Below are 25,989 nucleotides of genomic sequence, written 5' to 3'. Positions count from 1 at the left end.
CTGCAAAGTGGAGCAGAGCTCTGCAGTGCTGTTTGGGAGAAAGTGACATCCCATCTTCCCTCTACAATGGTGAGCACAACAATTTTTGCTGCATTGTGGGCATTCTGCAGCTCTGCGTAGTGCAGAGGTAGAATTACTCATGTCAGCACAAGGTCAAAAGTGGTGGAGCAGGGCAGGTTGCACAGGTTGCATAAGTGAGTGCTCCTGCGTGCCCATTAGCAGAAGGAAATCAAAAGAGGGAACTGCCTAGCTTTGAATGCTGAGCATTTGAACTCATGTCTCCTCAGACACACCTGTTGTGCACTAATGCCTTGCCTCTTCTTTCCCCCCATGCTGCTGAGGGTCAGAGAGATCCACAAGAGGTTTGTTGCTGGGTAGTTTGTTTATTTACTCATTGCTGCCTGTACGGAGGACTGTCTTGCATCCGTATTCGACACAAGCATGAGCTGCTGCTCAAGTGCGGTGACCTTGCCTTTCTTGCTGTTTGCCACACAAGTGCTTTGAAAAATCAAGGCCTTTCTGAGCATTAGACAAGAAAGAAATTGGTGTCTTATTTTTCACTAGGAATTTCTGCAGTTTCCATAGTTTCCTTAGTTGTGTTTTGTTAAGTGCAAGAGGTGAAGGTCAAATGCCACATTCCTATACCCAACAGTTAGAAATAATGAATTATTTCTACATCTTTTCTCTTCTTTCATGTAGTTGTGCTGTGCAAAATAGGTAGCTTGTCTTTAGGAAGGGTTATTTTAATTTTTTTGTTGCAAGCTGGGATGAGCACCCCCTCCTGGACACTCACCAGGTTGTAGTGAACCCAAACTTTGGGTCCCATGAGTTCTTGCTGGGCTGGGCTGGGCTGGGCAGAGCTCTGGGCCTCTTGGCAGTGGAGACACTACAGTCCAGTTGCCAAGGCCCTAAAACTATCAGCAGTTCTCCCAAGCAGCTGCTGCATGCTCCTAAAGTTCAACCAAATCTGCAGACCCTCTGATTTGTAGTTTGGCATGGATACCTACAGATACACTTTGATCTGTCACATTTGTAATAACTGTAAAGAAACAACGCTATAGGAATGAGAGAAACATTTTCATTCTAAACCCCTAATTTCAAGAACTTATACAGTCTTCCAGTTACACATAACCACCCCCATCCCCAAATTTTGAACTCAGTCTTCATGCTCACTTCCAGCTCAAAAGTAAATGTGCCATTTTTTCCAATTCCAAGTATTTAATAAGAGTTTTCATACTTTAAGTAAGTTCTTTAACTTTTCTGGTAAACACATAACTCAAAGGCATCCTGCAAAAGAAAAAAAAGATTGGACTTGTGCCCCTTCTTTGTGATGTATAAAGGGGACATCTCAAGAGTCAAGAGATTGAAAGCAAGGCATCCAAAAAGCGAAGGGATTTTTAATCATTCATTACAAGCTTTTTGTGTTTTGTGCTGACATCTATTTAACCCCAGTCACTAATGAACATTTTGGGAAAAGGATGTCGGTGTTAAAGATTCCATACTTGCATCTTTCACAGTAAATATGCCTTGAGATATAGCTAAATTTCCTGCTTTGTATGTGTTAGTCCACTGACAAAACAGAGTATGGCTTTTTTATTTTATTTTTTGCATTCTGGGATACTGACAGGCTTGACATTATAGTAAGGAACCAGGTTTTAGGACATCTTCATTGTTTTTAAAATTCAATTTGACGCATGGCCTGCTATTGTAGTATACAAGACCTCACTAAAGTTTATACTAAAAGAAATTTAGAAATGTTAACACTTGAGGAAAATTCTCACAGTTTAACTTTCTGAACATGACTCATTTCTCATAATACAACAATTTGCACTAATAGAACTGTGAAAATCTGCCCTCCTACAGCAATGTTTTCTCTTTGTGTTGTGTACTCTACTACATGCTAGGATTCTCTGCCTTATCATATCTAATCGAGTCTCAGTCTGAGATGCTGGCACCAGGAATGGGAGGCTTCTCATTTTTTGCACCTGGCACCTATGGCAGAGTGAACAAGATGTATTTGTAGAAATCAGTATCTCTGCTTACTTGTATTGAGGTGCAGGGCGATACAGGGAGAGGATTGGGGGATTTTTGCCTACTCTAGCTGATTGTATGTGCGGTTGTTTGTAAGAGATGTGATGATTTTCTCCTGTTTCAGTTATGAACTTCATCTGTCAGATGCTTGTTCTTACACTAATATTTGGATAAGAACTCTTTACCTTAAAGGGACATTCTCTTAGCATTCGGAGTATACCTGGGCAGATTCCATGTCTCTTAAAAACTGAATTTAGCTTTGTTCCCATAGGAAGCATGAGTGGGAGAAACATGGGACCTGTGCAGCCACAGTGGAGCCTCTTAATTCTCAAAAGAAATATTTTGGTAGAACACTGGATCTCTACCAAAAACTTGACCTCAACAGGTATGGAAATCTACCCCTTCTGTCGGTTTATTATTTTAGTGGTGCAAAAGGCTTTGATGTACACTTAACAACAAAGAAAAAACCCTAAATCTTTAATTCACTCTGCAGTGGAAAAATGACTGTTGATGCCAGTTGTCTTTAATACTGTACTCTAGAGCCAGAGCAAGGTTTATTCTGCTACCATTTTAAGTTGTAGTATGGTCTCCTTTTCTCATCACATGATACTAGGCACCAATCCAACTTCCATTTCAGTCAGTAAGTGTCTTCATTGTCTCTAATGAGTTCAATTTTGCCATCCTTTTTAGGTAAAACTCAAATTGACTGCAGTGGGAATGGCAGGATTGACCCTTGAGGTAGATTCATTTTTAGATATCATAGGCTGCCATTTGTTTACTGAAGTCCTGATCTGGCACACACTTACATATGTGCTCAACTTTACTTCTGTGAGTAGCCCTACTAATTTTTATGGGATTACTCACGGCAGTAGAGTTAAGTATGTGCAAAGGCATTTGCAGGATCAGGGCCTGAGATATTTGCATGGTGTTATAATAGTCAAATTGGGAGTCAAGTTTTGGCTACTATACCTTTTAGAAGTGTTGTAATGTAACCAGAAACATTCTTCTAGATTTTTAAAAACCTATATACAACATAGTGCTTGAGAAACTCAATTTTACAATAGTAGGGCCAATTAAAAAAAATTCAGAAAATTTAGAAAATAAAATGCATGCATCGTTTCTCTTAGTGGAAAAGGACAAGACAAGGGCAAAACTCTTGTTCAGCTTCTGAGAGAGAGAATAATAGACTAGGATTTAGGGACTATAGAGGAAGGATCCAATAGAAACAGAGGACAGCCTGAAAGACCGATGTCAACCAATGCCAAAGCCCCCACCATGCACTCATAAGCAATTAACAGTGTGTTATGTCTTCCTATTCTGATTGGATGATCCCTTCTCACTGCTCCAACACACTGGTGACTACACACAGAAAATTTAGATGGGAGATAACAACTTGTCCTAGCTTCTTAGGTATACATTAATTAGGAGCACTTTTTAAAATGCCCCCCTGTGTAGTGACTAGCAGGCTGTTCAGCTTCTCAGTTCCCTGCTTGAATGTGCAAATTTGCAGCATACAGATGTCCATGTGAAACCTACATGACATTATCAGCCTGGGAGCGGATTTTAAATATTTAATATTGATTGCCAATATTTAAAAAAGAGAAATAGGATGACCCAGGGAATTACGTCTGACATCAATCCTGGACAAGGTAATGGAGCGGCAGATAAGGGACTCAATAAAGAATTAAAGGAGGGTAATATGATCAACATGGGTTTATGGAAAATAGATCCTGTCAATTTACCTTGATATCTTATTTTGATGGGATTACAAGGTTGGTTGATAAAGGTACTAGCCGTGCTGTAATATACTTAGACTTCCATAAGGTGTTTGGCACTGCACAATATTTTGATTAAAAACCAAGAATTATATAAAATTAACATGGCACACATTTAATAGATTAAAACATGGAAACTGACGGGTCTCATGATGTAACTAGTAGGGGTCCTACAGGGATTGGTTCTTACCCCTATGTATTTTAATATTTTTATCAATGATCTGGAAGAAAACAAAGTAATCACTGATAAAGTTTGCAGATGACACAAAAATTGGCAGAGTGGTAAATAATGAGGAGGACGGGTCATTAATATGGATGTGGATCACTTGGTAAGCTGAGAGCTAAATGTCAATGTATACATCTAGGAACAAAGAATGAAGGCTGTACTTATACTGTGAGGGACTCTATCCTGGGTAGCAGTGACTGTGAAAAAGATGTCGTCATGGTTGTGGTGGATAATCAGCTGAACATGAAATACTAGTGAAACCCTGTGGCCAAAAGGACTAACATGATCCTTGGATGCGTGAATAGAAATCTCCCATAGGAGTAGAAAGATTATTTTACCTCCGTATGTGGCACTGGTGCAACCAGGGCTGTGTCCCGTTCTGGCATCCACAATTCAAGAATGGTAGAATCATAGAAATATAGGACAATGTCATCAAATCCCATCCCCTGCACTGAGGCAGGATCAAGTAAACTTAGGCCATCACGGAAAAGGGTTTGTCCAACCTGTTCTTAAAAGCCTCCAGTGATGGGGATTCCACAACCTCAGTTGGAAGCCTGTTCCAGAGCTTACAGAGTAGCAGCCGTGTTAGTCTGTATCCGCAAAAAGAAGAACAGGAGTACTTGTGGCACCTTAGAGACTAACAAATTTATTAGAGCTTAATATGCATATATATGCATCCGAAGAAGTGGGCTGTAGTCCACGAAAGCTTATGCTCTAATAAATTTGTTAGTCTCTAAGGTGCCACAAGTACTCCTGTTCGTCTTTTTCCAGAGCTTAGCTGCTCTTATGGTTAGAAAGTTTTTCCTAATATCTAACCTAAATCTCCCTTGTTGCAGATTAAACCCATTACTTCTTGTCCTACTTTCAATGGGCATGGAGAACAATTAATCATTGTCCTCTTTATAACAGCCCTTAACATATTTGAAGACTTATCAGGTCTCTCCTCAGTCTTCTTTTCTCAAGACTAAATATGCCCAGCTTTTTTAACCTTTCCTCATAGGTCAAGTTTTTCTGAACCTTTTATCATTTTAGTTGCTCTCCATGTAAAATTATTTGTCATAGTGAGGTCCTGCCTAGCGCACCCTCCGGCTGCAGGCCATGGCACAACAGGCATGCCTGCCTCAGTACGCCTGCCTCTTCAGATCCCCCACTAACTCTACAACAGCTCTCTTGCCTTAAGAACATCTTTCTCTGGGGCCGTACTGCAAATCCAAAGCTGTACTGCAAATCCATCCATTACAAAAAGTCCCAAGCATAGTCAATTTCCTATACTCAGTGGATATAGTCCTTAAAACACTGCTTTTCCCAGCAGGAACCCCTGCCCTCCCCCCTCCCTCCCCACACCCCAGCATCTCTGCTGGGAGTCCTTCCATATTAGATTTTGGTGTCTTCCACTACACCTAAGCTCCTTGTCAGTCCTCTTCTGTTCCTCTGAATGCAATTCCCAGAGGGACCCCCCCACACAGCTTCTCTTTTGGGAGATTGTTCTTGCCGGGGAGCATCCCTCCCTCCCTCTGGACCTCTCATTGTTCCCCCGGATCCAGCTCTCCAGCATGGAGGTGTCAGCTGATGAGCAGCTCTACTGTTCCCTGCCTTCAGCCATCTCCAGCCCTCAGTTTCCAACTAGGCCACCAGGCACTTCCTTCTGCTGCTACTCCTCTTCTCTCCTTCAGCCCTCTGGCCCTGGCTCAGGGAGGTCAGCCAGCATACCCCTCTATTCTCCTTGCCTTCAGCCTTCCCCCAGGAAACACCTTCTGTGTCTGGCAACCCTTATCTCCTGCCAATCTTCTCCTAGACAGCCCTCACTCAGAGTCTCAGATCAGGTTTTGCTCCTCTCAGATTCTCTGTGGTTCTCTAAACCCCCAGGTGCTGCCCTGCTCTCTGAATTGGCCAAACTGAGAGCAACTGTTCTGGCACAGCAAAGCTGAACTTACTTCAGGGCCAGCCACCATGTCACAGTACTTTACTCTTACTTTTTCTCAGTTTTCTGATTGGTCCTGTGCTGCTACAGAGAAAGGCAAAAAGAAAAATCCTAGGTCCCTGCCTGTTCACTGGATGGGGAAAATGTCTTCATGGCTCCATATCTGACAATCAAGATACCCTCTATAACAAAACAGCCTTCTAAGAGAAGGGGGAAAATCCTTCAGTACTTAACCTAAATTAGCTTTTTTTAAAAATTAGTTTTGTTGTGGTTGCTGTCTTAATTCAAACAGCTCCTTACCAAAGTCTTGTTTACTCCCTTAACATACACAGAACAATATGAAATAGTGATTTTCATCCCCTCCAGTCTGTGTAGCTGCCTTCTAATATCCAGTCATAGATTTTTCTAGACCTAAGTCCTGAGCATTTCAAATGTAATAATAAAATCAGTTTAAATATGTCTGATTAGTAAATTGCCTGTGTTCTATTGTCCTGGGTAGCTTTTACAATGTGACTAAGGAATGAGTTGCAGATGGAATGGTGACCGACAGTAGAGCTCTTTACTTTGAGTGAATGTTGCACTGTGAAACAAAGAACGGAGACTGAAAAATTTTCAAGTTAACAGCTAGTGGGTTTTTTCTTATCGCTTAAAAAAAAGAGCATTACCATTCTTCATTATTCTTTCAGTGAATATTGAATTAAACATTCTTATTGCACTGATTTGCAAATTCCAACCGGAAAATGTACAGTTAGAATTGCTAAAATTTCTTTTTTTAATTACTCTTCTTTCAACCTCTATATAAAGGTACACGTTTGTTTGTTTTTTAAATCATTTTCTTTGAGGTAACAACTCCAGGCTGTTGAAAGAATAACATTGTATCTTCCTAGTTACCAACCTGCAAAAATCTCAAATGACTGAGTTAGACAGTCACTTATTGGGAAGAGGCCTTCAGTCGATTTGATTAAAACTGGTGTGTACAGGACCTGATCTTGCCAGGTGCTGAGCTCCATCAGCTTTCATTTGACTAAACCCTGAGAACTGCTGAACACTTACAATTCCTCTTGAACTCCTATTGTTGGGATATGGCCCATTGATTTCCTTAGCAATTGAATGGTTGAGCTCCTCATAGGATCAGGCCTAGAGGAATGAGGTACACCAACTTCAGGTTCTGGAGGGTGGAATCCATGAAGGGACTAGGCATCGCAATGCTGAGTCCATGGCACCTAACTTTTAGGCACCCAGAAAAAACAGGAACAACGCTGAGTTAGGCACCTAGGGTCCCTATACAATGAATGGGGAGAGATAGGTGCCTAAGAATGCAATCCACAGAAGCCAGCATGATAGATGGGGAGCTGCCTAAACTAATCTGAGGGGGATAGGCACCTAAGTCCAGGCTGCAGAGAGGTGCCTAAGGACACCTGCTTCCTAGAGTTAGATGGCTTAAGCAGAAATGAGTTGGGTGCCTGCCTCTTTCCACACAAAATGCCCTAAGGAGGAGTGGATGCTACCCACCTTATAATTTTTAGCCCACTGGTTAGAGCATTTACATGGGATGTGGAGACCCAGATTCAATTCCCCCTTCTCTGCTAGAGGGGGAGAAGGGATTTTAAGAGGGGTCTCCCATCTCTTAGGAGAAGGCTTTAACCACTGACCTGTGGGGTTGTGACAAATATTGCAGTTTCCTGCAGTATCTTTGGGAAATCTTACTGTATTAAGTGTGTATCACTGTGGGCCAGGGACTGTATGTAGTTCCATGGGGGAGGGTAACTACATCCCCTCCAGGAGTAAGAACAGTGGGGGGTGATTAGGCAAATTCACTCAGGTTGTAACATTTCCAGAGAGGCACCACCTCCTAAAGAGGCTCACTTACGCTAGTTCAAGCAGCATTCTCTAGAGGCCAGCGGACAAAGGAAGGACTTTTGGTTAAATACCCTGAGTTTAAACTGACTCAAAGCCTTCATTCTAATCCAGCAAAGACAGGATGTCTGGTCCAAAGGGGGGCCCCAATCCTTAGGAAAGGTTTCAAAGGACTGACATGGACCAGAGCCCTTTTTGAAGATTGGGGTGGGGGAGCGCAGGGACGGAATCTCTGATAAGCTTATTTAACATGTGTAGGTTCTTTTATTGTTTGTAATATTTTCTCTGTAATGCTTTCACCTTAAGCATAAATATGCTTGCTTAGAAAGGGGTATGTGGTAACTTATACCTGTAGGCAGTTATGCTGTTTATAACCTCTGAGGAAAAAAGCAAAGCAGGCCTGCTTAGGCAGTCTGCCTTGCTGGGGAATTCACAGTGTAGGTAGGGGACTGCGCTGCCTGAAAATACTTTGATCAGAAGGCAAGAAGGGTGATGGCAGGGGAGCTGGAAGCCTGAGAGTGAGTGTCCTTGCTGGAGCACAAGGGAGAAATACAGGTGAAATTGCCTTGAACCATGACAGGGATATGCAGATGTGGGATTCCCTTAGTCTCTCCTGTTGAAACTGTGGATAAATGAGAGGTTAGAGCTGGGGTATTGGTCCCTGGGGTCTCCCACCTCCCAAATGGGTGCTCTTACCATTGGACTACAGCGTCATTCTCTCACTTTCTCTGGTCCAATGACATTTTAAGTATTTATACACAGTAGAACAGTCATTGGAGGAGAGAGAATGAGTCTGTAATCTGTTGGGTAGGGTACCCACCTGGGAGCTGGGAGACCCTGGGTCCAGTCCACCTGCTCCAACCATTATTTCATTATCTATCCACAGATCAAGCTTCATCAGAAGAGCTTGAAAGAACCCTATATCTGAATACCCCTAGCTCAGTGGTTTGAGCACTCTTCTGGGAGGTGGGAGACTTCTGTTTTGAATCCTTCCTCCCCCTTTCAAAGAAAGGGAGGGAATTGAACGTGGGGTCTCAGGCGAGTGCTTTAGTCACTGGGCTAAAAGTTGTAAGGTGGGTGGCGGCAGCATCACCACCTCGTCGTCCTCTGGCAGAATTTTGAATGGGACCTTTCAAGCGCACCTACTGGATTGGGCACTGCCTCTACTTAGATGGGCTAAGGACTATCTTCCCCTCATTCATGGATCACTCTGGGACTTAGGCAGGAGACAGGTGTCAGAACATCTAGAGGAAGGCAGCAGTGAACATGCACAGAGGCAGGAACATAGGTACCTACAGAACTTTTACTATGAAAAACTTAGGTGCTGAGTGAGCGTGGATGCCTACAGGGTTCAGTGGGAGTATTGAGGATCTCAGTGGAGGCAAAAGAGGGACTTGGGTGCCTAAAACATGGACTCAGATGTCTAAAACAGGGATCCACCTATCCTGCTTAGCTTTATTGAATGACTTATAATTTAAAAATATGCTTTTAATATTAAATAAACTGGAAAACTTGATTATTCTCAGCTGACAATGATCCTGAATCGCGAGCCACACTCCAGCCGCTTTGTGCTCTTCCACTGGTTACAAAGTGACCTTAAACTTGGCAAATCTCCCCATGAACAGGGATTTCCAGTAGCACACAGTGACCATAACAACTCCTACTCCTCTCCCTCCCTCTGGTCAGCTGAGGGAAAAGAGATGTGACCTGCTGCTCTAACCTGTATCAGGTGACTGGCACACCATAGCTCATGGATTTGGGGAGTGCAGAGAATGCTGTGGGCCCCCTCCCAGCTGCAACTGAGGATCTGGCTCTAATGGTTAAAGTCAATTCAAGCAGGAGAGGAGGGAGTTCTCACTGCACCAGCCAAAGGGTAAGGGGAATGCTAGTTACCCAAGCTCAGGAAAGGAGGGGAAGTTGAGCTTCTCCCATTCTCCTTGCTTTAATCTGTCTGTCTAGCTCCCTCACTAGGATTTTCTGTTTACCCATTGATTAGCTGTAGTATATCTACCTGCAGTGACTCCCATGAAATGTAAGATGTATTACTCCACAAAAGGCATTTTGTATTCATTTCAGTTGTCTCCTGAAAGTTGGGATAAAGCCAAGCAGTACCTATTACCAGGTAAGAAGCTGTCATACTTATAAAGTCATTTTAATGTTCCGCTGCTAGAAGGAGTGGGTAGCTTCAAACCTGCTGCAGATAAGCAATCTCTTCTAATTGTATAGCTGTTTACAGTTGTTTTTCATGAAAAAGGCTTTTTGTGACTATACAAATATGGCTTTTAAATCTTCAGATGACAGCCATAAAAGAAGCCCTTACAAGTGTTTATGGAGTAACGCCAAAGGTTCAGTGCCTTCCTCCAGAAGAGGTAAAACTTTCTTTTATTTTTCCCTTATTGATTGAAGTAGTAAACAAAAGTTTACCTTGTGATTTTCCTCTCTTTTGCTTCTATGTTGGGACATTCCAAGTATCCCCTGAAATATATTTACTTCAAAGCATACAGTACTCAACTGACTCATCTTAAGCCAAATTTTAGCTCTGTCCTACTAAAAATAAAAAGACTTTGCCTGATAACACATGTGGATCAGGCAAATTCAGAGGCTTACCCGGTGTCCCCAAAGAATTCCTGTTCGAAGAAGTTTAAACAAAGTTTTATGGCTTTTTCTATGATTCAGAAAGACAGAGATAAATGGTCTGCCTTCTCCAGCCAATGCTGCCTAAAACTCTGATTCCATTTTCCCTTTCCATGCCAGCAACTGATCTGTAAGTTAGCATGCAGTAGTGAATTTAGTGTGCGCAATCAGTACATTATTCACAAATATAATTCTACCTATCTATACCAAAGTAAAATAAACAATATATTTAAGCTACAAAACAATGCACATGACATTGAGTTTAGTTAGCTATATAGCTGTGATTTCCCCCTCCCTTTTAACTATCACTTTGATGTGACCTTTCCTAAAAAGGTCACAGAACAGCTCTAACAATCACTAGACTCCCTTTATCACAGTTTAATAAAGCTGTTTTGCTGGAAAACATTTGGTGGAGTTAGCCCACACACGCAGAAAGCTATTTCATGAAAACCATTCCAAGTTAAAATTGCTTTTAGAGTTGAATATCTTTTGTGTTGTCAAGTTAATTTGCTTTAGCAATATTCTGAGTCTTTATGCTCAGCCTCTCCTTTCTCACATTTAAACCCACTAAATCATAGTTTCTAAAGTCAGAAGGGACCCTCATGATCATCTAGTGTGACCTCCTGCACATTGTAGGCCACAGAACCTCACCCACCCACTTCTGTAATAGACCCATAACCCATGGCTGAGTTACTGAAGTCCTCAAATCATGATTTAAAGACTTCAAGTTACAAAGAACCCACCATTTACACTAATTTAAACCTGCAAGTGATCCTTGCCTCATGCTGCAGAGGAAGGCAAAAAAAAAAACAAAAAAAAAACAAAAACAAAAACAAAAAACCAGGGTCTCTGCCAATCTGACCCAGGGGAACATTCCTTCCTGATCCCAAATATGGCATCAGTTAGACCCTGAGCATGTGGGCAAGACCCACCAACTATCAAAACCAGTTGCCTCCCTTTTAAGGGCTTTTTAAACAACAAATTAAAATTGGAGTTTTGCTATCAATTTCAATGGGAACAGGAAGTTGCTCCAGTGCTTTTAATCAAGGGAGGCTGTATACATGGGAACTGGTTAAAGACTGGTTATTTGTATTCTGGGAAAGGAGTAATAGGGGAGCCAATGATAGTGTTGCAAACAGTGATTGCTGTCATGAAGACTGCTCAGATGCTGCTATCACTCTTATATTTGTAATGCAACAGTGTCCAAAGGTCCCAGTCATGATTGGTGCCCCATTGTACTAGGCGCTGTGCAAACGTATGTGGAAATATGCTCCCTGCCTCAAAGAGCTTATGGTCTAGTTACAGAACAACAAGCGGCTGCTAGTTGAAATAAAAAATGATAAAGGGAAATACATCTTTATAGAGCATGTAATCAAGCTGTGAAATTTGCTCCTGCACAATATTTAGGTAGTGGGTTAATTAAGAAAAAGATTTTTACAAAAGTCTCCTCAGGCTTCTAACTCCATTCCAGAATTACCTTGGGTCTGAGTTATAACAGTTTCTTATTATGTATGCGAGAGGGCACCAATACAGTAGTTTGGGATTGCTGGCAATGACAGGGTTGAAGGCGTATGATTAAGACAGTAGTAATAATTACAACAACATTGGGACCCAATCCTGCAAACACCCAATAATATTTGTCACTGTAAGTTACCCTACTGAAGTCAGTGGGGCTTCTTCTGGTAGTAAGCATTAGGACCAGGAGTGTTTGCCAGATTGGATCCTTAAATTATGACATATACCAGCTGTGTATGCATTTACTTTATTACAAAAAAAATCCAATATATTCCTTCGTTTTGTAGGATGACCAAATACTACAGTGATGAGAAATCTCTTTATCAGTGTAAATTAGACCTTCCCTCTACTAAGAATCTTACAAAATGATAGCCAATATCCTAGGTATCCAAATGGATTCATTTACCTGCACCCTTTGTGAATTGCATAAGGGGAACAAGGTGTCTGTACTATGAACTGTATGCAGTAGATACTTCTAGAAACATCATCCACCTGTACCTTTACAGTGGCATATCTTCAATATTCCATAAGAACAAGCAATCTGTATCTAGAGGATTAGCTTATTGTCTCCTCTACAACAAGAAGCCTCTGTAAGTGCTTTTAAAAGCTGAGTATCTCATTTTTACTGTTTCTAGGGTGAAGAAGTGCAAACAATTGGTCAAATAGAATTCTGTTTCACCAAAGAGTTGGAGCTGAGAAACTGTACAAACTCAGAGGCTGATTCCTATGTAATGCCAAATAACTGGCATTTTGGACCTGAGGAGTTGTCTGTCTGTAATGACACCCTGACGTATTACCCTGCACAGGTTAAGTTTTACAACTGAAGCCTCCAGAACTTGAAATACTTGGTAACAGATACTTTGCAAAGCAATGGAAAAAGCTGTTTTGAGTAAATGATACTATGCTCGCCTACCTCACAGGAGTGTTGTGGGGATTAATGTTTGAAGTGCTATAAGTATAAGGTGATTCTTTTGTATTAAAGAGGCAATGGGCCAGATTCTAATGTCAGATACATAGCTGGAAATCTACAGTAATTGCACTAGTTTAACTAAGGTCGGAATCTGATTGTGTTTTTTACAATAGGAAACACTGTTTAAAAGAGAAATGACTTCTCAACGTTCAGAATTGCATTAAAGTCCGATTCTTTATCTGGGCACTCTTTTTTGTTTATTTGTTTGTTTTTTTGGAATTGCGAACAGAGCATGAATTAATTCCTCAGACCACTATAAAAAGATTCTTATTTCTCAGTTTCTTGGGAGAAAAACTTATTCAGACATGATAACTAAGGGACTTGTTCAGAGCTCCTTATTCAAGCAAAACACTGATTGGCTTCAATAAGAATTTTGCCATGGAGTGCTGAATAGAGGTCCTGTCCTATGTGGTGTTAAGCCCCTTTTAGACCCATTGAAGTAATTGAGCATTTTGTGTGACTGTTATCTCACAGGACTGGGCTTGTTATCTTTGTGTTGTCTTGTTTGGTGAATGAAAAGCTAAAATGCAAACTTCCAAATGTGGCCAGTGACCACTGATGTTTTTGGTGTCCCAGTTTTTGGCTGCCCTTTTCAAAATGCCAAGATTTCCCTCCCCTCCAGGTTCTGAACATCTGTATTTCCCATTGGTCTGAGTTGTGAGTGCTCGGCTAGTCTGAAAATTACACACAAGATGTCTGACTGGGCTGCCAAAACTGGAGGCACCCATAATCAGTAGCTAGTTCTTAGGGTTACCATACGTCCTCTTTTTCCCGGACATGTCCGGCTTTTCGGCAGTCAAACCCCCGTCCGGGGGGAATTGCCAAAAAGCCGAACATGTCCGGAAAAATGGCGGCTCTGTTTGAGAGCCGGGCTGCCTGAACGCTACCGGCTTCGGGCAGCCCCGTGCCTCCACACCCTGCGCCCCCAGCCGGGCACTTCCCCTCCCGGGCTCCGGCGGCGCAGGGTCTGGAGGCACGGGGCTGCCCGAAGCCGGTAGCGTTCAGGCAGCCCGGCTCTTAAATAGAGCCGCGAGGGCTGGAGCCGCCGGGGCTGTGTGTAACTGACACAGTGTCAGTTACACAGAGCCCCAGCCGCTGGAGGCTCTGTTTAAGAGCCGGCTGCCCGAGAGCTACCGGCTTCGGGCAGCCCCGTGCCTGGAGACCCTGCGTCGCCGGAGCCCGGGAGGGGAAGTGCCCGGCTGGGGGCGCAGGGTCTGGAGGCATGGGGGCTGCCCGAAGCCGGTAGCGCTTGGGCAGCCCGGCTCTTAAACAGAGCGGGGGCGGCTGGAGCCTCCAGCCACCGGGGCTCTGTGTAACTGACCCAGTGTCAGTTACACAGAGCCCCAGCCGCTGGAGGCTCTGTTTAAGAACCGGGCTGCCCGAGAGCTACCGGCTTCGGGCAGCCCCCTTGCCTCCGGACCCTGCGCCCCCAGCCGGGCACTTCCCCTCCCGGGCTCCGGCGGCGCAGGGTCCGGAGGCACGGGGGCTGCCCGAAGCCGGTAGCGCTGGGGCAGCCCGGCTCTTAAACAGAGCCTAAGAGGAGCAGAGCCTCCCGCTGCGGGGGCTCTGCTCCTCTTCGGCTCTGTGTAACTTATACAGTGTAAGTTACGCAGAGCCGCCGGAGCCCCGGAGGGGAAGTGCCCGGCTGGGGGCACAGGGGCTGCCCAAAGCCCGAGCGCTACCGGCTTCACGGTTTGCTGGGCAGCCTCCAGACCCTGCGCCCCCGGCTGGACACTTCCCCTCCCAGGCTCCAGCTGCGCTGGGAAAGCGCCGGCTGGGGGCGCAGGGTGTGGGGGCTGCCCGGGAAACCGTGATGCTGGTAGCACTGGGGCAGCCCTTTCCCCCTGGCTGGGAGTGGGAGGGAGGAGGGGGCGGAGTTAGGGTGGGGGAAGGGGCGGAGTTGGGGCGGGGCTAGGGGTGGGGAAAAGGGCGGGGCCATGGCCCGTGGAGGGTCCTCTTTTTTTATTTATGAGATATGGTAACCCTACTAGTTCTGAAACTGCTAGCCTGAATGACTCCATATTCTTCTGACATATCTGATAACACCAAGCCCAAATGTTTGAAAACCTGAGTGAGACAGGCCCTTAAAACATCAAGATTAAAAAATTGGATTCTGTTTATATGCTCTCTTCTAGCTTGAGTTATTAAGGTTCATAAGTCCAAGCTTTTCTCCACAATGGCTAGAATTTTTTTTCTTTTAATGAAAACTGAGATTATCGTGTAATCACATGACTTCAGGAGCTAAGACTTCAAGAAAAACCACCAAATATTGTAAGATTTGCAATAAAAAAAAATGCAAGAGTTGGCAGCATGCATAGCTATCAAATTTTAGTTATATAACATTGAATAAGGTTAAGGTTTTTTCATTTGAGGCCAAGTATGTGTTGTATCTAACACAGAGAAGTATTTTGATGCAAATTTTTTAAGTTGCTTTTGAAAGAAGGTGTGGTCTGGGAAATTATACAGGTGGAGTTGCACCTCTTCAGATGTAATTCAGCAGAATGCAGTACAGTGTGTTCTGAGTGTTAGGGGGAAATTAGTGTAGAAACATGAAGTACTATATTAGTAAGTAAAATGAACATTTCCTCTTAGAATCAGGTTGAGTAAATATAAATGGTTTATTTGGTTTTCCTCTGTCTCACTCCTTTGTGCCATCCCATATTTTAAAAAGCCCACTACAGTAACATTCAAAATGCTATGGTAATTGGGCAATTCATAGATTCTAGGACTGGAAGGGACCTCGAGAGGTCATCGAGTCCAGTCCCCTGCCCACATGGCAGGACCAAATACTATGTAGACCATCCCTGATAGACATTTATCTAACCTACTCTTAAATATCTCCAGAGATGGAGATTCCACAACTTTTACTTCAGAATACCATAGAACTTATTCAAATAAAGCAAACATTAATAAACCATGCAGATAAGTACATTCCACGATCTGTTTAATTCCTTTTCCTGCTAGCGAGAGCTTCTTGGATTCTGTATTTTCTTTTCATTATGAAAGAGGGAACTTACTAATGTGAAGTGTTCATGTATAGACTTGAGCCATTAAAATTCCTCTTGTCCTACAGGAAGGGATTCACCCCTTTCCTCCTCAAATTTTATGTTATTGGTTTTTTTTTAAAAAGTGATGTTCAATAGAACTGACTTGATAGGTCAGGAACATAAGAACAGCCATACTGGGTCAGACCAAAGTCCATCTAGCCCAGATACTGTCTTCCAACAGTGGCCAATGCCAGGTGCTTCAGAGGAATGAACAGAACAGGTAATCATCAAGTGATCCATATATCCCATATGAGGAATTTTTTAAAGGGACAGGACTTATTGCATTGTTGCATCAATAAAGAATAAATCACATTATTTTGTAACACTTTAATATTGTAAAGCAAACTGACTTCAAAGGATGCTGGTATTATATGGTTTGGTACGTTTCACTGATTCCTGTGTGGGGTGGCCGAATACACTATTGAATTTTACTAATAAATATTGAGACAAATTCTGTTCTTCATTTTGTAGGTGGGGACTCCAGCTGAGTTCTGTGGGAATTTTGCATGTATATGAAAGAGCACAGATTGGCTCAAAGGTCAGAAATAATTCACTGCTTGTCAGTATTACTTTGGACTGAATCCAGAGAAAGTCAGTGAAACTTTCAGGGATGGTACTTGGTCTTCTGCTAATGCTGTGAGCATCCATAGTTCTTTGATCAGGACTGATTTAGTAATGAACAAGGTATGAAATGATCAGTAATAAGAGGAAATCTTTGTTTTGGGATCTTTTAAAATTTCAGTATGTATGTTTGTCCAGTAACACATCTGTTTGTAACGGTGAGTGCTAGTGCAGGATCCCTTAATGCAATGATTTTCAATAGAACTGTGTTGGTATTGTTGAATAACTTCTCAGTGCACAGTAAAGAGTTACAGGGACATGGCCTGCTTGTGGTAGGGCCCAAAGTCAGGGATGCCTTACCCTGAGGCGAACTGAGGCAGCCACCTCAGGTGCCAGACTGTGGGGGAGGGGGGAAGGGGCGCCACTAGGACCCAGAGTGTAGAAAATTGTTTCTGCTACTGGTGCATATGTATTCTCTCTGGTCTAGATGCACAGAGATGGTGGAGTGCTGTGCTGGAGGAAGGAGGGCACAAGAGACATAACAGGCAGGCAGGAGAAAAGCTGAGAGGGAATAACAGAAAGCAGCAGGAGCTGCAGGGAGAGAGAGGAGGAGGAGGAGCCTCTTATGCACCTCTCTAGCACCCCCAGGAGCCTGGACTGATCAACATCAGCTTCTCAGGGAGCTTCCTGTTTCCTGCTGCTTCCCTGAACCCACTTGAGAACAGGCAGGCAACTGAAGTAGGAGGAGCCAGTTAGGCCCTTAAGACGCTGATATCTTCCTTCACTCAGGCCTTGCTACCAGCCTGCTGATTTGTCCCCTTCAACTGGGTGTTGAAAGCCACTATAACTGGCACAGAACAGCGGTCATGAGTGAAAGAAGAAAACGCCCCTCTGGGGCAGCATTCAGAAAAAGGAAGCAAGCAAAGGAAGCTTTTCTATCTAAGCAGGAAGGAGCTCTCCTGAGATACATAGACACAGATGTTCATGGTGAGCCTTCCGGCCCCAGTGAGGATGTGAGTGGTGAGGAGATGCCTGATCTTCCAGTTAGTCAGAGTGCAGATGACCTGGCAGCTACTGCAGCATCCATATCTCCATCTCAAATGGATGTAACCATGCACATTCCTGAAGAAAAGTGTAGATCAGAGAAGAGTGTGGTGGAGACGCAAGAAACAGCTGCTGCTGAGTTTAGTTCCTTAAGTCTAGGACTGTGGACCCACTTGAGCAGTAGCCTGAGGGACTTCTTTGTACTGCATGGGCCACAGCAAGTGAAAAACTTCATGTTCCCCAAAGACAATGAAAATAGAAGTTTCCATCCAACACATTACTGGCGTGAAATCCCCAATGGTGACAAAGTGGAGAGGCCATAGCTTATGTACTCAAAAACCCAGAATGCTGCATACTGTTTTTGTTGCAAACTTTTCCAGTCTAATATTCCAGCTACATTGGGTTCTACAGGAACTAAGGACTGGAAAAATCTGGCTAGAAATCTGTACTTTCAAGGTACATTTCAGTAGGATCAACTCCAAAGGCTGTTCTGGAATATATGTGCACAAATAAGATGACCACCCTCTCTCCAAATGCTTTTGTTGCTCTGCTCATACGTCTAACACTTCCTGTAACAGTTGCCAGTGGAGAGCGCAGCTTCTCCAAGCTGAAGTTAATAAAGACACATCTACGCTCCACAATGACACAGGAGAGGCTGGTCGGCCTTGCAAACATCTCAGTAGAGCATGAGCTGGCCCAGACTGTGGACCTTCAGGAAGCAGTTCAAATCTTTGCAACTAAGAAGGCACGGAAAGCACCACTTTGATTATTCAAACAGATAAAAATGCCAGTGTTTACTATGCAGACAAGAAAAGTTACTTTTGCTGTTCAGGCGTTTGAAAGTTAAGTGTTACTTAAAATTTTTGAACATGGCATTTTAAGTTGTTAGTTCTCCTTTATTGGGGTAGGTAGCAGAGCAGTACCATGAGAGGAGTAGAACAGGAAGAAGGAAGAATTGAGACCTTTCAAAGTTTTGGCCCAAGCGAGGGGGCAGGGGGGCGTCATTTGAGCTCCCCGCCTCAGGTGCCAAAATGTTTTGGGCCGGCCCTGCCCAAAGTTACATTTACATCAGGCTTTTGGAAAATACATTTTCAAAAGCCTGATGGAAATGTTTGCATGAAACTAAACAAATATGTTTGCTGACTAATGATTTCCTGTAAAGTTGTGAATCCAAACTACAGCACTGTGTGAAGTGCACGAAACTCAAAGTGAAACAAACCTTCATCCTAGAAGCTTGCACTACATGCAGAGTGCTCATTAACATTCCATTTTAGGTCCTTACACTTTCCTCAGTTCATGCCAGAATTTTCCAAGCGATCGTAACAGTTGAGACTTACCTAAAATGCATGAAATAACGAGAACATACTTGCTTTCAACAGAGTCTTTCTGAAACCATTAATATGGCTTTTTTTTTCTAATTATGGAGAGCTATCTTTGACAGGTAGGGAGACTGGCAGAAAATTAATCCCTGTTGGGTGAAATTCTGTTCTGTGCAGAAAACCAGCACAAAGCTTATGTGCTTCTTTAATACCATTTCAACTCTCAAAATAGGGCTTCAGTGGTGCATAAGCTTTGTGCTGGTCCTTTATGCAGATGTTGATTTCATCCCAGTATGAACAACAAGTTACATTGCCAACCCCAGAGATTTAAAAAAAATCCCATGAATCAGTCAGCTGGGTTCTTTTTATTTGTTTTCTGGAGCTGAATCCATCAGGCTCTGTGTTTTCAAGCTTTGCTACACAACCATGAGGGCTGGAAACATTTCTTCTTCAGTGAAAGCTGTGATTCTCACATAACATGAATCTAGGAGCCAGGGCTTAAATACCACATATAATGAGACTCATGATAAAATCATAGGAGTTGGCAACACTGCTAAGCCCTCCCACTTCAATTATAACTTGGGCACTTGAAAGTCTAAAGCTACTGTTTAAGTTAGTGTACACCTCAAAGGCTTCAGCAATAAGTACTCTAGGGTACTTTTTTAAACTGCCTTCATTTTATTCTGGTATCGGAAACTTGGCCCAGTTTTGACATTTTGTGATACTGTCCATTATCAAAAGTACAATCAGCAGCTTTCATTCATAATTCAGGATATAATGATTGAGTTTAACTGGCCTTTTGAAAGTCTTTTTGAAAAACACGTAAGTTGTAGAATAAGAGCTTGATTACGTGTGGAAACTATTGCGAAATAAACTAGGGCGTGAATTTAAAAAGTGCAATAACTATTCCACACTAAATCCCCATGTGGACACTCTTATTCTGCACTAAGGGTGCCTTTTTGTGGTTTAGCTTAATCCACTTTAGGTTAATCAAAGTGCACAAAGGTATGTTTAGTATGGAATAAGCGTGCCTACACAGGGAACTATTGCGGAATAACTATTCCAAGCTATTTCCCAGTGTAGACAAGCCCTAAGAGTCACTTTTGCTAGGTGTAGAAAATGCTTATTAATTGGGGATTGGCTAAAAGGGTACCTGATCTGTGTTCTCCATTGCCCCAAGAACTTTCAAGATACTACATCTTAGTATCATTGTTAACCTTTTTAATGGAGAGAAAACAAGGACATGATTCAATAGCTGCAATCTCCCCAGAATCTCTCATGGAGAACTAGTTTAACATTTTCTATCACTTCCGAGTTTTATTATTAACTCAACTGTGACATTAACCCAACTAAAAGAAAATAGAATGCTCGAGACTTGACAGTAAATATGGCTTCTTTGGAGCCTACATTTTCTGCAGGCCTTTGTTTAGTGCTAACAAAAGTGGATACAGCATGGAAAAAAATCATACCAGCAAATGCCGAATGCTGTATTGTACAGTTATCAGTTGTTGTTTGGCTGAACTTCTGCAACTTTTTCTCAGTCATACTCATACCTGGCTGTCAACAGCCAGGAAGGTTTTTCAAAATTGAGAAGTGACAATAGAGTTGTTGATTCATGTTGTGCAGATTGTTTAGTGGACGTTTAAATTAATAACATAGTGTTCAGCTTTCTTCTTCTCTTCCTGTATCACAGGATGCTGCTAAGAATAATATCTTTATGTATAATGCCAAACAAAAGTTGGGGGACATAATGTTAATACCTATAACAACTCTCTGTAAAGACTAGAAATCTCTAATACAAACCAGTTTTAATAAAATCTAGGCGAAACAACCAAGAGTGCAAATATGTATTTTAAATGCAGGGAAATAAGAAAACAATTGTCTAGATGTGACACGCTAGCAGACAACCTTGCCACAGTGAAATATACAAAGATAAAGCCAACTCTTCCCAAATACAGAACCAGTGAAGACAAACAAGTATAAACTGGAAAGTACAAAGCACTGGATTGCCAGCCCAGAGAGGAATAATTGCAACTAATGTAACAGAGGAGAGATTGTGATTGACAAGCACTTGCTATGCTAGTGTACAAGCTTCCCATTACTGTGAGAAATATATTCCATACTTTATCACAAATGTGAGACTTTTCATTTAAAAACTACATAACTGAAGGAGAAAGATGGCAGAGATAGCATCGTGCTAAGTAGCAGCCTGCTATTGAATATAAAAAAATTAAAAATAATCATGAGTCAACCCAGGAAATTAAACACCAAACACACACTGAAGTCCTGTTCTGGGCACATGAATTTACCTTAGAGATCCCCTCCAAGATCTTGGGTTCCGTTACACTTTGGCCACACTTGTATATCTCATTTTAAAAAAAATATTTTGAATTTGCTTTGCCACTAACAGTTTAACAAAACACTACAGCTGTTAAGTATAGTACCTTGGTTTTGGACTAAACTACCTGCTTAATTTCAAAGTCCTGCTGCAAGCCATGGAGGTATGAGGATTCTTCGTAAATAGTCAGAATTTTTGTATTGGAAAGCATTAGGCAACCTTAATATTGAGGTCTTTGCTGCTCACCGTACAATCCAAAACATTACAAAAATCCAGGTGAAGTACAGGATATACTTAAGTCTGGGCCAACATCTGACAAGCTCTCTCAGATTTATCCACAGATATCTTAACACTAAGAACATAAGAACAGCCATACTGAGTCAGACCAATGGTCCATCTATCCCAGTATCCTGTCTTTTGACAGTGGCAGGTGCTACATGCTTCAGATGGAGAGAATAGAAGAGGGTAACCTACTGAGTGATCCATCCCCTATCATGTAGAGCCAGCTTCTACCAATCAGAGGTTTAGGGACACCTAGAACATGGGGTTGCATCCCTGACCACCTTGGCTAATAGTCATTGATGGATGTATCCTTCATAAACCCGTCTAATTCTTTTTTGAACCCTGTTATACTTTTGGCCTTCACAACATCTCCTGGCATGAGCTCCACTGGTTGAGTGTGTGTTGCATGAAGAAGTATTTACTTATGTTTGTTTTAAACCTGCTGCCTATTAATTTCATTGAGTGAACCCCTGGTTCTTGTGTTATAAGAAAAGGTAAATAACACTTTTTCCTCCACACCATTCATGATTTTATAGACCTCCATCATATCCCCCATCAGTTGTCTCTTTTCCAAGGTGAATAGTCCCAGTCATTTTAATCTCTCCTAATATGGGAGCTGTTCCATACCCTCAATCATTTTTTTGTTGCCCTTCCCTGTACTTTTCCCAATTCTAATATATCTTTTTTGAGACCGGTCGACCAAAATGGCATGCAGTATTCAAGGTGTGGGTGTACCATGGATTTATTTTGTGATGTGATATTTTCTGTCTTATATCCCTTTCCTCATGAGTCCTAACATTCGATTAGCTTTTTTGACTTCAGCTGCACTTTGAGCAGATGTTTTCAGAAAACTAGCCAGAGTGACTCCAAGGTCTCTTCCTTTAGTGGTAACAGCTAATTTAGATCCCATCGTTATGTATATAAAGTTTGAATTATGTTTGCCAGTGTGCATTACTTTGCACTTAATATTGATTTTCATCTGCCATTTTCTTGCCCAGTCTCCCAGTTTTGTGAGATCCCTTCGTAACTCTCTGCAGTCAACTTTGGACTTAACTAGTTTGAGTAATTTTGTATTGTCTGCAAACTTTGCTTCTGTCAGCCAACGGTGATGAGGGCAGGCAAGCCTAGTGGCTGGAGCAGGCAGCAGACCTAGTAGCTGGAGTCAGAGCCAAAGTCAGTTGTTGGGAGACAAAGCCACAAGTAAAACTGGGAGGCAGAAACTGGGTGCCAGAGGCAAGGGTTGAGCTGGAGTCCCTAGTCAGGAGCCAGAGCCAAGGTCAAACCAGAGGTCAAGAACTGGAGCGAGCATGGTAGTGGGCAAGAAAGGGTTCAAGGCAGGGGGAGGACAGAGGCAAGGCTGGGTGCAAGGCAGGAGCAGCAGGAACAAGGTAACACAGGAGCAGGCACAGTGGTGGGCATGAGTTGAGAAACCAGCAAGCTGCTGCTGGCTTAAGAGCTGGCCTGCTAGCTGCTGCAGCCAATCAGGTTGCATAGCTAATCAGGCTGCCTGCTGCAGACCAGCTGCACTGATGAGGCTGTTTGGAGACTAGCTCTGCTGCAGGCCCTGATTCCTGACAGCGACCTCACTATTTACCCATTTTTCCAGATAATTTATGAATATGTTGAAGAGCACTGGTCCCAGTACAGAGCTTTGGGGGACCCTGCTATTTACTTCTCCCCATTGTGAAAACTGACAATTTAGTCCTATTCTTTGTTTCCAATCGTTTATCCAGTTACTGATCCATGAGAAGTCCTTCCCTCTTATCCCATGACTGCTTACTTTGCTTAAGAGCCTTTGGTGAGGGACCTTGTCAAAGGCTTTCTGAAAGTTTAAGTATATTATATTGATCACCCTGGTCCACATGCTTGTTGACCACGTCAAAGAATTGTGATAGATTGTTCAGGCATGGTTTCCCTTTACAAAAACCGTGTTGACTCTTCCCCAACACATCATGTTCATCTATGTGTCTGATAGTTCTGTTCTTTACTGCAGTTTCAATCAGTTTGCCTGGTACAGAAATTAGGCTCTACCGGCCTCTACTTATCAAGATCATCATTGGAGCCTTTATTTAAAAAAAAAAAAATCGGCATCACAAGAGTTCTCTGCCAGTTATCTAGTACAGAGACCAATTTAAGTGATAGGGTATATACCACAGTTACTAATTCTGCAATTTGGTATTTGAGTTCCTTCAGAACTCTTGGGTGAATACCAGCTGGTCCTGGTGACTTATTACTGTATAACATATCATAAAACCTCAATCTGGGACAGTTCATCAGCTCTATCACCTAAAAAGAATGGCTCAGGTGAGGTAATCTCCCTCACATCCTCTGCAGTGAAGACTGATACAAAGAATTCATGTAGCTTCTCCACAACAGCCTTCTCTACCTTGAGTGCTCCTTTAGCACCTTGATTGTCTAGTGGCCCCACTGATTGTTTGGCAGGCTTCCTGTTTCTGATGTATGTAAAAAAAAATTTTTGCAGTTAGTGTCTTTTGCTAGCCGCTCTTCAAATACTTTTGTGGCCTGCCTAATTATACTTGACTTACCAGGGTTTATGCTCCTTTCTATTTTCCCTGGCAATTACTTTTCTAAAGAAAACACACCACCTCCATCCTCAGTCATGTCTGCATTCTTTAAAAGCACAAAGAAAATCTACCATCAGCCTTGCAGAGCCAATACAGCTTCTGGAGCATGAGCTGGATTATTGTCTGGCTCATGCATCATCAAGAAAATCAACTAAATTCCAATAGCAAGATCACCTGTGCTACCTCATTGGTTTAAAATTATATGGTTAGTTCCATCTGTGCCACCTCATTGAAGCTGGTGTGCAGAATTTTTATTACTAATAATGATGCCGTTGTCCACTCTGACACCAGTGGCCTGTTTGGACATCAGTGGTGCCCCTCTGCTGAGCGGTAGATGTTCAAGACCTTGCAGGTTAGTTTCCCAGTGGGGAAAAAAGATGAGTGATGCTGAGTCTGGTTTTACCTTGTGTAACTTGCTTTATTTCCACAGAAGCAGCAGTCCAGAAATGAGATAGTCAAACAGCATGCAGGGCAAGCCCTTCGTCCAAGAATCTCAGCCCAGTACCAATGCCCAGATCTCATGGCGCAACGCTACCTCAAGAATGGCTTTGGGTGCTGATTAGAGTTAGAAAGCAAACTCTCCTGCTGTTTGCACAGACAGACAGCCTTGCATAATCCAAAGCTAACACCAACGCATGTTTTATCAAAGTTAAAACTTCCTCTCAAGCTAAGAAAAAAAAACCTGGAGGATTGTGTAATAGCAGCACAATATCATTGCCATGGAAAATTGTTCAGGCCAAGAATTTAACAAGATTCTTAAAGGGTTTGGACACTTATCCTGGTAACAAGAATATCTAGAGTTGTTATAATTAATATCAAACATTTCAAGGCTTAAACCAGTCTTTAACTAGTAGAGACTAGGATGAGACCCTAATGGGTGGCGTGGGCAGATTTCCCTACATCTTGCCTGCTGCAGAGGTCTTGTATCTTCCTCTGAAACATCTGGTACTGGTCACTGTCAGAGACAGGATACCGCAGGACTGATGGGGTGTGATAATTCCTGTGCAACTGGTGGCATCAGCTTTAACGATACTGTCAAGGCTGCTTCCCCACTTTGAACTTTAGGGTACAAATGTGGGGGCCTGCATGAAAACTTCTAAGCTTAACTACCAGCTTAAATCTGGTCCGCTGCCACCACTCCCAAAATGCTAATTCCCTTCCCTGGGTAGCCTTGAGAGACTCTTCACCAATTCCCTGGTGAATACAGATCCAAACCCCTCGGATCTTAAAACAAGGAGAAATTAACCATCCCCCTCCTTTCTCCCACCAACTCCTGGTGGATCAAGACCCAACCCCCTTGGATCTAAAAACAAGGGGGAAAAAATCAATCAGGTTCTTAAAAAGAAGGCTTTTAATTAAAGAAAAAGGTAAAAATCATCTCTGTAAAATCAGGATGGAAAATAACTTTACAGGGTGATCAAACTTGAAGAGCCCAGAGGAATCCCCTCTAGCCTTAGGTTCAAAGTTACAGCAAACAGAGATAAACACTCTAGCAAAAAGGTACATTTACAAGTTGAGAAAACAAAGATAAAAACTAACACGCCTTGCCTGGCTGTTTACTTACAAGTTTGAAATATGAGAGACTTGTTCAGAAAGATTTGGAGAACCTGGATTGATGTCTGGTCCCTCTCAGTCCCAAGAGCGAACAACCCCCCCCCAAAAAGAGCACAAACAAAAGCCTTCCCCCCACCAAGATTTGAAAGTATCTTGTCCCCTTATTGGTCCTTTGGGTCAGGTGTCAGCCAGGTTACCTGAGCTTCTTAACCCTTTACAGGTAAAAGGATTTTGGAGTCTCTGGCCAGGAGGGATTTTATAGTATTGTACACAGGAGGACTGTTACCCTTCCCTTTATAGTTATGACAGATACATTAAGCAGAAAAAACC

At 42.6% G+C, this 25,989-nt stretch overlaps 1 protein-coding gene across 3 annotated transcripts in view; it reads left to right on the top strand.

Annotated features, from left to right (window-relative positions):
• The window catches only part of RNASET2 (ribonuclease T2), a 77,239-nt gene extending 64,124 nt beyond the window's left edge, over window positions 1-13,115 (top strand). For all 3 annotated transcript variants that reach the window (XM_065590450.1, XM_042848291.2, XM_024112196.3), the window contains 4 exons: window positions 2,303-2,416; window positions 9,887-9,932; window positions 10,105-10,179; window positions 12,595-13,115. In XM_065590450.1, coding sequence (XP_065446522.1) covers window positions 2,303-2,416; window positions 9,887-9,932; window positions 10,105-10,179; window positions 12,595-12,783 — 424 coding nt within the window. In that variant the 3' untranslated portion in view covers window positions 12,784-13,115. The remainder of the gene's footprint in view (window positions 1-2,302; window positions 2,417-9,886; window positions 9,933-10,104; window positions 10,180-12,594) is intronic.
• The last annotated feature ends 12,874 nt before the right edge of the window (window positions 13,116-25,989 follow it).

Source organism: Chrysemys picta, chromosome 3 (genome assembly GCF_011386835.1).
Source record: "Chrysemys picta bellii isolate R12L10 chromosome 3, ASM1138683v2, whole genome shotgun sequence".
NCBI lineage: Eukaryota > Metazoa > Chordata > Testudines > Emydidae > Chrysemys > Chrysemys picta.
Note: the sequence above shows the minus strand (reverse complement) of the source record. Positions and strands in the feature narration are given on the sequence as shown.